The sequence below is a fragment of the Esox lucius genome, chromosome 24, assembly GCF_011004845.1.
Source record: "Esox lucius isolate fEsoLuc1 chromosome 24, fEsoLuc1.pri, whole genome shotgun sequence".
Taxonomy (NCBI): domain Eukaryota; kingdom Metazoa; phylum Chordata; class Actinopteri; order Esociformes; family Esocidae; genus Esox; species Esox lucius.
The window spans coordinates 8559435-8572087 of record NC_047592.1 but is presented as its reverse complement, the minus strand read 5'-3'; the positions used below and the strand labels follow the sequence as shown (position 1 = coordinate 8572087).

Here is a 12653-nt window from a genome sequence, read left to right as displayed (position 1 = left end):
GACCTGATTGTAAATTTCCGGGTCATATTCTCAAAAGGAGCGGGTAGTTACAAAAGTATTTGCAGTACAAGCTTATACACTTAAATGGAAATGAAGTAAAGATATTTTTAATAAGGCAAAAAAAAGAAGCATGACTTATGAATCAACTAGCTATTTAATGGAACAGTGAAACGCTATCCAAATTGACAATATCGTAATCGGGCCCTCGATCTTCCCGAACGCTGGTTCTGGCTCATGCACGTAATCCGTTAAACCGTTAAACCGTTATTTACGGTTTGCTATAAAAATGCTGGTCATATTTTCACCTCGTTAAATTTCATGTGGAACAAAAAAAGAAACTGTTCAGGCAACATAGTTTATGTTTTATTGTGAAAGTTAATGGGAATCAAACATCAGGACAGAATTAAATGTTGTAAACAGTCCACGATTTGGTAAAATGCATCGATGGTGGTGAAAAATCTCAGTGACGTTTCTGGTAGTTTTGAACATTGGCGAGGATCCAACCAGAAGGTCCAAGAATGGTCAACCCAAAAACGGTCATGACAAAAATGTTTTCCTGTGAGTAGAGACGAAGGACTTAGTCATATTTATTCACTAACAAACCCTCATAAAATTAGTAGTAACGCAAAAACATGATTTCAATGTGAATACATTTGTTTCAAAATGTTGATGCAATTTTTAAAGGTATATCTTTAAGTTACTCACCACAGCACTGATGTGGCATTTCGGTGGCTTACTGGATACCCCCTTTCGCTGGTTGACAACATTTCTCCTTGGAATCATTGCCAATCGTCCGTTCAGCGTTCCCCGCAGAAGAACAAACATGATTAAAATTTACCAGTATCTGAGTACGTCAAGCGATGTACATTTGGTTGTTTGCCAATTAATAGTCCTGCGGAAGCTACGTCATACGATCTTCACCTAATTTTCGCGGGGAAACTAGGTCAGTTTTAATTGGTAGACACAGAAAAGTCAAACAGGGTTGGTTAGTAACTGATGACAGTAAAAATAGTTACTGTAATCAGATTACAGATACTTTAAAATTAAATCATTATTACACTTCAAGAAGGGTGTTGGTGCAAAAATATGACACCTTTAGTGTGTGTCTCACAGAACCATTCTGAAGGCCAAGTTCTGTTTTGTTTCGGACACCTATATTTTATACTAATACAATTGCTGAGAGAAACCTTTTTTCCTTAAGACGTGTCAAAATTACTGAGATCACTAAAGGATCATTATAAATAAAATGTAACAAAATCAAATCTATAATAACACGCTACTTTAGATATACCACAAAAATCAACATTTTGCAATAGTCTTGTCATTCTCTGGATTTTAATTCAGTCTTTTTTCCTTATTAAGGCTGCCAATCATATTGGATCTGACTGTAGCCCAAGCAAATCAGAAGAAAAAGAAAGAAGAAATTCAGAGAGAAGCATCCATTAATAGCCATCGATTGATCTTGATTTTCAAGTGGTGAAATTATTTGTTATCTTCTTCGACTTTATGTATGTAGATGTAGATGAACAGTAACTGAGTTTGGTTAATTCAAACATCACATAGAAACTAACTTTATTTTAACTTTATATCCTTTATTGACCATTATTCCACACTGATAAGACCACTCAGGATCTTAAACAATCAGTGCTTTTCATACTCTCCCCTGAAGGAAGACAAACATTAAAAAACAAATGGAGAGCGCAATATACATCAACCTCGCACTGAATTTCAAGTCGTTCAGTAGATTTAACTTCATGAAGACTTCCAAATACTATTGTACCAAAAAATTTATCGGACCATCAAAAGAAGACTAGCTGCTTAACATAGAGGAAGTCAGGGTGTTTGCGGGCTCACTTTACAGTTGCACAACAACTCACACAAAGCTTAGTTAAGGCAGCTCAGTAGTCATTCAGAGAGGTATTAGGCAGAGTAGGTGAAGGAGAGGAGGGTGAATGTTGCACTACACAAACCATCAATTTGTCAACACAGGAACAAAGTTTTCAGGAAATACTGACCATGTTAAAGGAAACAAAGCCACAGCAGATAGTATTTCAGTAAAAACTACTATTGGGGGTGGGGGGGGGGTACCCGAAACATGTGCATTAACTAAAACACACAGGTGACTACATTTGACAAAGACACAGATACAGACACTGAGAAGAACATTCATAAATTTAAAGATCACATGTAAATATAGTCCTTTTTTTGTTAACAGGTGCATATATGAATAAAAACGTGGTCTGTGCCAGGCCAAAGCTATAATGTAATGTAGAATCACAGTGTGTATGTGGGACGAATGTGCATATTTTGAACACTGCATTGATAGATAAGCCATTATACAGTTATGTTCCATGTCTCATCCTTGGACCCCTGGAGAAAACATGATTTTGGTACCAATAGACAGTGGTGAGGTTTCCAGCTACTTCTCAAACTGTTACTGCGTATGCTCTGGCCATATAGCTTTAAATGTTTTTAATGTCACTGTTGAAATTAGCATCAGGTTTTGCCCATCACAAAACTAAGACAAGGGATGTTATAACCAATTTTCAACTAATACCAACCACAATCAAAAATATCACTAGGAAAAGTTACAGTAGGTACAGTTTGTTAATTACTCAAGTTACTCATGGTTTTCATGTGGAATAGCCAGATTCAAATCCACAGGGTGGAGCATTGGAAAAGCCAGAGACTGGTTTAGGGCCTGAGCTGGGGATTATTGACGAGGGTCGTCTGGGGCAGGGATCTTCTCCAGGCTGGGCTCCATGCCCCAGATCTCCCGGGCGTACTGGGAGATTGTGCGGTCGCTTGAGAATTTACCACAACTGGCGATGTTGTAGATCACCTTTTTGGTCCATTCCTTAGGATTCTGTTTGGATGGATGGGAAGAGAGTACAAAATATTGCAGAAGGAATGACTACTGTTATGTGTATTGGACAAAAAAAAAAACTCTTACAATTGACGTGAATAGTCCCCAAAAAAACAACATATCTTTGCTGTCAGTTCAAAAGAGCTTTCAATACAAAGACAAATTAAAAAATAACCGACAGAGAGTTTATGAAACACTAACCCTGTAGAGAGCACTGACTTTGTCCTGACATTTGATGTAGGCTTCGTAGTCAGCGAACACCTTGAATCTGCAACACAAACATTTTGGGGTTACGTGGCGGTGTGTGTAACTACAGTGTATTAGTCAGCATTTTGGTCCTCTTTCACTGCCTCAGATTCGGCCTCACCTGTCATGGTGAAGCAGCATGTTGACGATGTCCTTGAACAGGTCATGCTGGTCGGGGCTGAAGAATCCACCGGCAATCTGGTCCATAGCCTGCTTCAGCTCGGGAATGCGGTTGTAGTACTCCATGGCATCGTATCTGGGGGAAAATTAAATGTATTATATATAGAAGATCCTTCATTTCTCCTGTTATCAGCCTTCAGAATAATTTCTCCTTCTGTTCCATCCTTCACCTCGCCAATCCTCTTCTCCAGAAACACTTCCCCAGTAACACATCCTTCCAAGTTGTCGGTTGTCCTCTCTGACAATCCGTCACCCATCGGCTCTTACCCACTCTTGTCCATGGCTTCCACGTCCTCCACCCTCATGCCAAAGATGAAGAGGTTCTCCTCCCCGGCCTCCTCGGCCATCTCTACGTTGGCTCCGTCCATGGTGCCGATGGTGAGCGCCCCGTTCAGCATGAACTTCATGTTGCCAGTGCCAGAGGCCTCCGTGCCTGCTGTGGAGATCTGCTCTGACAGGTCGGACGCAGGGATGACTGATGGGAGAGACAGAGAGGGAGAAACTGATCAGCGAAAAATGTAAGGTAAGAAAAGAGTGAGAAAGCGTATGCAGAAGAAACGTTAAGACCCCTTAATTATCCCACTAGTGGCAAACTAAAACCAAGGAAGCAGCAAGTAAGTTTGTTTACTTCTCTCTGCCAGTGTGACCTTGTAGTTCTCCAGGAAGATGACTTTCAGGCGGTCTCCCACCACAGGGTCATTGTTGACGATCTCTCCGATGGCTGTGATCAATCTGATGATAAGCTTAGCTGTGTGGTAACCCGGGGCAGCCTGGTTGGAAAGGGGAGGGGCCACATTAATGCCACATTCCCATGCAGGGTGGGCGCAACAGATTAGCCTTGATCTGTTTGGGCTGTCTTGCCAACACGGGTCACTGTCTCCACAAGAGTTGACAAAATATGACCAGAAAGAAAAGTTTATCCTAATGGCGTGATCCAACTTGTTTTGTTTGCTCACCTTTCCTCCAATCATGATTGTCCTGGGTGTCCAATCCTTGTTTGGCTCCTTCTTAATACCTGTTTGACGAAGGAGATTGGTTAACCTGGTTGAATCAATGTGTCTTAGTACAGACGGAAATTAATGGCGGCCCACTCACGGTTGTAAAGTGTAATGATGTGCAGGCAGTTGAGCAGCTGCCTCTTGTACTCATGGATCCTCTTGACCTGAACGTCGAACATGGAGTTGGGGTTGATCTTCACCTTGTACTGCTCCTCAAGATAGGCAGAGAACTTCAGCTTGTTCTCCTGCAGAAAAACACAGTCAGGAGTTATGGTAGGGACCTTGGATTGGATTGTGGCGGTGACTCAAAGGAGAACATCCTTAAAGAGGTTAATCTCCTGACCTGTTTGATCTTGGCAATGTCACAAATCAATGAGTCGTCATCCACAAACTCCAGCAGCTTCTTCAGTTGGTCCAGATCGCGGATATAATCGTCGCCAATCCTCTAAACATTCCAACATAAATAAAGACCCACATTTAGAACCATCATCATTCACCAAATCTTCATCCACTGTAGCCACAACCGTAGCTACACACCTCGGCGATAACCTCAGCCAATCCCGGGTTGCACATGACCAGCCAGCGTCGGGGCGTGATTCCATTAGTCTTGTTCTGGAACTTGTCGGGGTCCACCTCGTAGAAGTCCTTGAACCTATTGGGTACAATTGGTGACTGATGAAAACACCAGCCTACGTCTCTTTAGCCAACAGGACAACAAAGTAAAGTATAACACCAGCTGGTTAAAGTGACAAGCATAAGGGATTTTATTCCCCCTCCTCACAGGGTGGCTTTGAGGATGTCCGAGTGGATGCGGGCCACTCCGTTGACGGCGTGGGAGCCCACAATGCACAGGTGGGCCATGTTGATCTTCTTCTGGTGTCCCTCCTCAACCAGGGACATGCGGCGCAGGCGGTCGTCGTCCCCTGGGTAGAGCTTAGCTATGCGCTGGGAAGAAGGTAGAGAGCAGACGATGGGAAACAGTGACTGAGGGACGTCCCGGCGCACATTTGTTCATACCGAAGAAGAGCTCATAGAGGGACAATGCCTCTCTACCATGTAAATATACTATCGTCCAACACTAGGTTTTCGGGGACCCGTGGACGTCCGCGGCAGTCGTTTGTCGCGGCCGTGTTTGGCCGTACCTCTAGGTGGCGTCGGTTGATCTCGTAGATGATCTCCAGGTGTCTGGGCAGTAGGTTCTGCAGCAGGTCCGTGGGCCAGCGTTCCAGGGCCTCCGGCAGCACCGTGTGGTTTGTGTAGGCACAGGTGCGGGTGCATATGTCCCAGGCCTAACGGGGAAGGGGACGGTTACGGTGGATGTGAAGGGCATTTAAAGCCCACTCGGCTGTGTCTTTCAGTCATGCATGATGCCCCGGCCAACCCACAATCCCACTTTGTGCGAGCTCCGATCCCACTTTGATACCTACACGTCAATCAGTTATACAACTCCCCCCGCTCCCGGTTTTTAGTCATAAGGTTTCTTCACTGTTTCAGAGCAAACCTTTAATCGGATGGGCAGCGGCATACCTTTTCCCAGGTCAGGTGCTCCGTGTCCACAAGGATCCTCATCAGTTCAGGGATGGCCATGGCAGGATGGGTGTCATTCAGCTGGATAGCCACCTAGCGGGCAACCAGCAAGTTTCGGCAGGAATGTGATGCAGTCGATCATTTGGAGACTGTGGTGTTTTGACAACATATCATCCAAGTTGGGACACATTCCAGGAAGCCAACTGTGTCTCCACTTACCTTTTCAGGCAGGGTGGAAAGGTCCACACGCACAACCTCTGTGGAGCCGAATTTGGAGGACTTGAATCGGCGGATGATGTCCTGCAGGGTGGCCGCCACCACAAAGTACTCTTGTTTCAGACGCAGCTCCTTGCCCTCGAAGAACTAGAGTCAAATCCAAGACCAAGGTCCATTACACGTTTATTACGCAACGTTTTCAGGACTCAGCCAAAAGGTATTCTCAGACTAAACTGTGTGCATTGTGACATGTAAATATATGACTTTATAAGGGCAATCTGCAGTTGCTTCATCTATTTTTAAACCAAAGAGGGAATGAAATGTAACCATTGGGTCTTAAAGAATATAACAGAGGAATTCCTCATTAACTTCAACGGTCGTACCAACCACATCACACGTCAATACCCAACATATAGCCCCGTTAAAGTGCAATGTTTGTGAAACAAACACTACACAGCCTCTAAACCTGGTTACAAAGATACTGGGCAAGACTCGTTATGTTTAAACTCCTGATTAAATCAAAAATCTTCTACTCACGTTGTCATTGGGGTAAAGAACACGAGAGATGTTCTCAGCTAAATTCCTGTCCAGGACAGCCTGAATGTAGCCTCCCACATTAACTGTAAAACAAGCACACACAAAGATGTCAGCGCTTATCACACATTTCATATTTACCTGCTCGTAACATCAGCAGATTGTTTAATCAGAGATAGGTTATATTTACTTGCTGATCATTAAAACTGACTGTTGAATTAAACGACAGGAAAATCATTCAAAAGACTGGAAAAAGTCACAAAGCAACTCACAATCTTTCAGGTTGAAATCGCACGGGGCCTTGGCAGACCACAGCCTCATGGTGTTCACAACATTGTTCCTATACCCTGGGATTGGGGTGTCGTATGGAAGGGCCAAGACCACCTGACAACATAGAAAACACACATGACGTTATCCCCACGGTGATGAGAATTTCTATGTCGTGTCCTGTTTTTTGTATCCCCTGACCTGTGTGTCGACCCATTTCACCCCCTCTGGGGTATGCTCAACCCTGCCATAGAAATGCACAGGTCGCATGTACTCGGGGCGGGCCTTCTCCCAGGGGTTGCCGTAGCGCAGCCAATCATCGGCCTCCTCCACCTGTAGAGAGAAATCAATCTATACTCAATACTTTAACCTTGATTCCATCGAGGAACAAACGTGGCTATGCACCAACTACCACGCAATCAGAGGCACACACATCTTCGAGAGAACAGTACACGTTGCCGGCCACACTACCTGCCAACCATTGACGATTTTCTGGTTGAAGATGCCGAACTCGTAGCGGATGCCGTAGCCATAAGCTGCCAGCCCTAGGGACGCCATGGAGTCCAAGAAACAGGCTGGGGGAGAGATTGGGTGAGACAGGGTTGTCCCGACCACTCAGAGTGATGGCTGGGCTATTTTTAGGGTCGGCGGGAACTTACCGGCAAGCCGTCCAAGGCCACCATTTCCCAGGCCTGCATCTTCCTCAATGTCCTGCAGCTCCTCCATGTCCAGACCCAACTGATGCAGATATATTGTGGACAGATTTACTAGTACGTAACCGCTTAAATGTTAGTTACCAAGCAGTAAAAAAAAAAAAATAGTTATCGACATATACATTTCCAAAGAACTGAATGCAAAAGGGTTACACTCTACCCTCACTACAAGACACAGTAATGAGGCCAATATTGCATTGGAATTCAAGGGGGATGTTCAAACTCACCACCACGTACCCGAGATGCGTACACGTACAATGTCATAGTAAGTGTGAGACAAACCACTCAGAACGTGCATCCGCTGGGTGCACCTCGAGGGACAGCGGTCAAGGTAACTGCGGTGGGGCACGGCCACGCTCCGGGGGCACCTTGGGTCTCTCACCTGATAGATGGCTTCATCACAGGCGTTCTCTAGGGCCAGGTTCACCATGGTGTTCTGCAGGGTGCGTCCCATGTAGAACTCCAGAGACAGGTAGTAGACACGCTGGAGAACCAATCAGAGACACCACGGAGGGTTAAATCGCTGAAGCACACAACTGACTCCACATATCTTCAGCCAACCAAAAGTAGTTTGTCCCCTTAATTTGCATAATTGGTCTCCACCTACTCTATTCCTCCAAAGGAGGGGACAGGAAGAGGAGCTGCCCAACAACAGCAGTGCAGTTCTTGGCGACAAGTCAAACAACAACTCTTTGTGAGCGTTGCCTTGGAATCACTTGCAACATCCGGGCAGTGGATCAAGGGCTTAAAGAGTCTGGGTTCAGTTTATGTAAGGAATAACTATTACATCCCAAGGTCTCACAATAGCTTGTATGAAGAATCACATACAATGAATACATTTTACTGATTTATCAACACCATGTTTACTTGCATTTGTTTAGGATTGTTCTGCATCCTGTTTTCACCCATTATGACAACACTCTTGCAACAAGACCTTGTAGACCAAGTTGACATTCAGGTTACATTTCAGATGTAATGTATGCAAATCAGCCGAAGCTGTGCCTCTTCAGCAGGATTGTTAAAGCTTATTAAGCTGGAGGGTGTGTCTGATGTTCAAATGGAATATCTGGGAGGGGTTGAAACCTAAGAGCATGATTAGGCTACAACAAACATGCTTCATTTAAATAACATTCACATAACATGCAAATCCTATTTTCTTTTCACAGTACATTACAAGAAACTGGACCAGAGATATGCCACAAGGACCAAGTAATGTGCACTGTTTTGGTGCCGCCTCCTGTCCTGAAGGCATGTTAAGTATACCTGGCAACTAACATAGCACACTCCGTCAAAGTGCTGTAGCTGGTGATGGTAGAATTGCTCACGTTAGTTTTTTCCCTGATACTGTTTATAGATGGCGCAGAATCTGACCTCATCACGGCTCATTCCACTCAAATACACATCGTCTTTAGACCTCAGTAGCCTCGATGAGTATCTGTCAGGACAATGTACAACGTATTTTTTTTAATGTATTTATTATGTCTGACACAAATCAGGCCACTAGTTTTTGTTTACAAAACTGTCGTAGTGTAAAAAAATCCACAAAGGTTTCACAATCTGATCAATATGATCTAATACATTTTTGAACAACGGTTTATTTACAGCTTTATGTTCCACGTGTCCACACTGTGAACAGACACGCTGCTGCTTTTCTTAATGCACATTATTTGACTAAACTCCTTTCAAAACAATAGCTTCGTATCAAGACCAATACATATGCAGTCCGTGGTGTGCCAGATGATCTACACCGTTTGACAATATAGGTCTGTGTCCCCTTAATTGCTATCCAGAAACAATGCGCGTTTGACTACCTCCAGACAGGGTCTGGGAACAATCTGATGACAACGTGTCTTTGAAAGGGCATAAGGTAAACAGTCTCTCAGGAATAAATAGCAGCATTCTGGGATTGGAGCAGTAATCCGATACCCCTGCATTAATGGAGACAGGGCACATAGTGTTGGTTGTACCATTTAAACAGTAAAGGCAGCATGGATGGCTCTTTTGCTCAGGAAGCTTGCATGGCCTTCGTTTTGCGACGCAAATACCAAATATTTTTTTGAACACTCGATGAATGCAATATTGCGTAATATTTTTTGATGAAGGATTGGCCAAATTGGTGACCTTAGTCTTTCGGATTATAAACATGGCCAAAATGTATGTAATCCAAGGCCTAAACCTCAGGATCAGGAGATACCAGCCATTGGACACTGGAGATCTTTTCATTCATATATAACACTGTCAAAAGTGACCTTACTGACTGAAATCCTTCAAGTAATAAACCTGTTGTTCCCGATTAATAATGCATTGCCCCTCCATGTAAGGGTAACTTTGCAAGTGCCAAATCCTTTCGACAAGATACAGAATTGAGTCAAGACCGTATCAGTGGTGTCTGAGATATTGTGGGTATGGGGGACTTATCCCTGAGCATGTATGCAAAATTTCATGACTTTTAGTTCAAACGGATTAAGAGGTGGGTCTTTGCAAATGTGCATTATCAATTGTTTGTTGTAGCTCAACCTTTGGGCGAATAAGTCTCATTGTGTAAATACTGTATCTCTATGGTAGTACTAATGAGCAGAAGCTTCTAGAACTTCTGGATCCTTGTTGGATTGTTTTTGGTTAGAAATAGTCAATTGGATGCAGCGATGTGTACACCTATGAATTACTACATCTGTTCTCAAAGTAGTTTCTTTGAGTAGAACACAGACATGCACACTACTTGACCCAAGTTAACTTTATCTGAGATGTGTCAAAGAAAACAAACCAAGGGATTTAATTCACAGACAAACTGTGTTTGTGTATTGTTTGACCCATAATAACAACCAACAATACAAAGGTTTTGTGTGTGTTTGTTGGCAATAAAAACTCTAACAGCCTTCGGCCACAGAAAACGTCTCATTCCATTAGTGCTTAATGTGATACTGTTCAACAATAAACATGCCCTGCGATGAACTCACATTTAACGTTTTGTTCTCTATATGTATTATTTAATGAAATCATAATATCAACATAAACAGTGACATTTAGTAATAACTATTCAAATTTCGAGATGTGCATTCTGCCCTTGAGGAAGTTACGCAAGTGAGGGCAGGTTTTCAACCTTTCCATGTGCAATTCAACAAAAACTATTTAAAAGAATAATAAATTATTTTGGCAACACTTTTTGGGCAACCCGATGTGTGGTGGTGGTGGGGGGGGCTCTTATGTACACTTACTTTACTCATATAAGTCCTGAAACCTGGCTTTGAAACCTGGAATTTAAACTTAGGAGCACAGAAACTAAAGTGACTAATGAATATCCTACAGACTGATGATCGTCAGATACACTTTACATTTAAGTCATGTAGGTATGGTTTTCATCCAGAGGGACTTCCAGTAGTATATTTTCATACTACCCTACGTTAGAATCATCCCCAGAACCCTGGCGTTGCAAGGGCAATGCTCTACCAAGCTCCAAAGGACCCCCCAAAGTACTGAGCTTCTCAAAACTTCCTGATTATTATTCAAACCCACCTTCCTTCATATTTAAATAGCATTACATATCTGTCAACAAACAAGTACATTTGGCAAACATTTTAATTATATGGCCTTGCTTTTGGAGAGTATAAAAGGAGTATAGGCCCGAAAGAAGTTTAGGAACCCCTGTAGCCATTGGCATCCTACCAAGCCACAGGTCCCCTCCCGGAATCAGATGGGAATCCGATACTGCAACGTTTAATGTTCCTCTGGGAACAGCTCAATAAACAAAAGGTGCAAATTTTGACCTACACAATACTAACCACTAACGACTGCGTTCTGGTTCAATGAATTAATAGCTACATTTCTGTCGGCTGTTGATATTATATAATAGATGTTGGCGTTTCATAGAGGATGTTCAATCCAACAGCTGAACTCCATCTGCAACATATTTGAACTAATTATAACTTTACTTGACAGTATTTTGACTTCTAAGTAAACATTTGGGCTGGATTGGTGACTTCCAGCTCCTATACTTGATATGGAAATTTTTACTAACTATCTAGGGTGGCATAAGTTTCATTCTACCAGTCCCAAAATTGCACAACATTTTCTAGCCAGTACTTGTCACTTTTTCCAAATACTCAATTTCCTATACCCATTTGAGGTATCCATACAGCATCAGAAAAATTATATATAGGATAAAGGATTTGTTCCCATCAAGATATGCGTAACATGGTTATGTAAATCGCAAGGGGCTTTGGAGGGCATTTCATTTTCTCAACATAGTGGATTAAATAGATATGCAACAGTCCCCTGCATTTTATAGGTATGGTATAAATAGTTATATATTTTTTTTGCAACGAGGCCTAGCGTGTGAAGCGCATCCGTTCACATTCTGCGCAGTGATAATGCCATGAGAAGCCATCACTTCACCAAGGCAGAGATAGTGGCGTACGTGCCGACAAGCGTTCGATGGTGCACTGCGGCAACCCGGCTGTTTGCTTACTTTGGGGTCCTTCTCATAGTAGTGCTGCTGCGTCCTGATCCATCTGCCCACCAGATGGTCGCGGACGGTGTTGGCCAGGGCGAAGTAGTAGTCCCGCTTGGTTGCCACATTCCGGTCCTTCACCAGCGTGAAGTGGAGGTGGCGATTGAAATTGGTTTTTAGGTCCGAAACATTTTCCACTCCTGCAAGCCCTCGCACGGATATCTGCTTCCTCTTCTCCTGGTCGGTCAGTGGCTTGGGCATCTTGCTAAATAATGATTTCTAGAGCTTCTTTAGATGTCGAACGAGGATAATGAGTGATCGCAACAGTTTACTGCCTGTCCGACTCACTCGGTCTCTACAAAGTACTGGTAATGGCTTGGTCCTGTCCTGTTATAGAAAACCCAACGCAACCAAATGAAGAGAATCGAGAAAGCCGCTAGTGGGCGTGTCTTACAGAGCTCTATTGCTATTGAAGTGACCTTCGTGATAATGTATCAGGATGCAATATTTACTAGTAAGTAGGTGAATAATACGTTGTCAAGTGTCAGAACATGTACTTATTTTAATTGATACTGTCACCATACATTTATCTAACGATACATAGCTAGCCGAGTTTAACTGTAACTAAAGTTAACGTTCTGTTTGCATAACGCCCAAGA

General features: G+C 43.2%; 1 protein-coding gene across 1 annotated transcript; it reads right to left on the bottom strand.

The window, feature by feature from the left end:
• Nucleotides 1–1571: 1571 nt before the first annotated feature.
• LOC105020707 (glycogen phosphorylase, muscle associated) lies at nt 1572–12607 on the bottom strand. Its single transcript, XM_010887929.5, has 20 exons — nt 12013–12607; nt 7930–8031; nt 7494–7572; nt 7306–7409; nt 7036–7167; nt 6840–6951; nt 6571–6653; nt 6037–6180; nt 5818–5910; nt 5433–5579; nt 5072–5235; nt 4828–4942; nt 4634–4735; nt 4388–4535; nt 4249–4307; nt 3921–4062; nt 3560–3767; nt 3234–3368; nt 3068–3134; nt 1572–2866 (listed from the first exon to the last, which is right to left on the bottom strand). Exons 1-20 carry the CDS (start codon nt 12253–12255, stop codon nt 2714–2716), a joined length of 2532 nt encoding a protein of 843 aa, XP_010886231.1. The 5' UTR covers nt 12256–12607; the 3' UTR covers nt 1572–2713.
• Nucleotides 12608–12653: the final 46 nt, after the last annotated feature.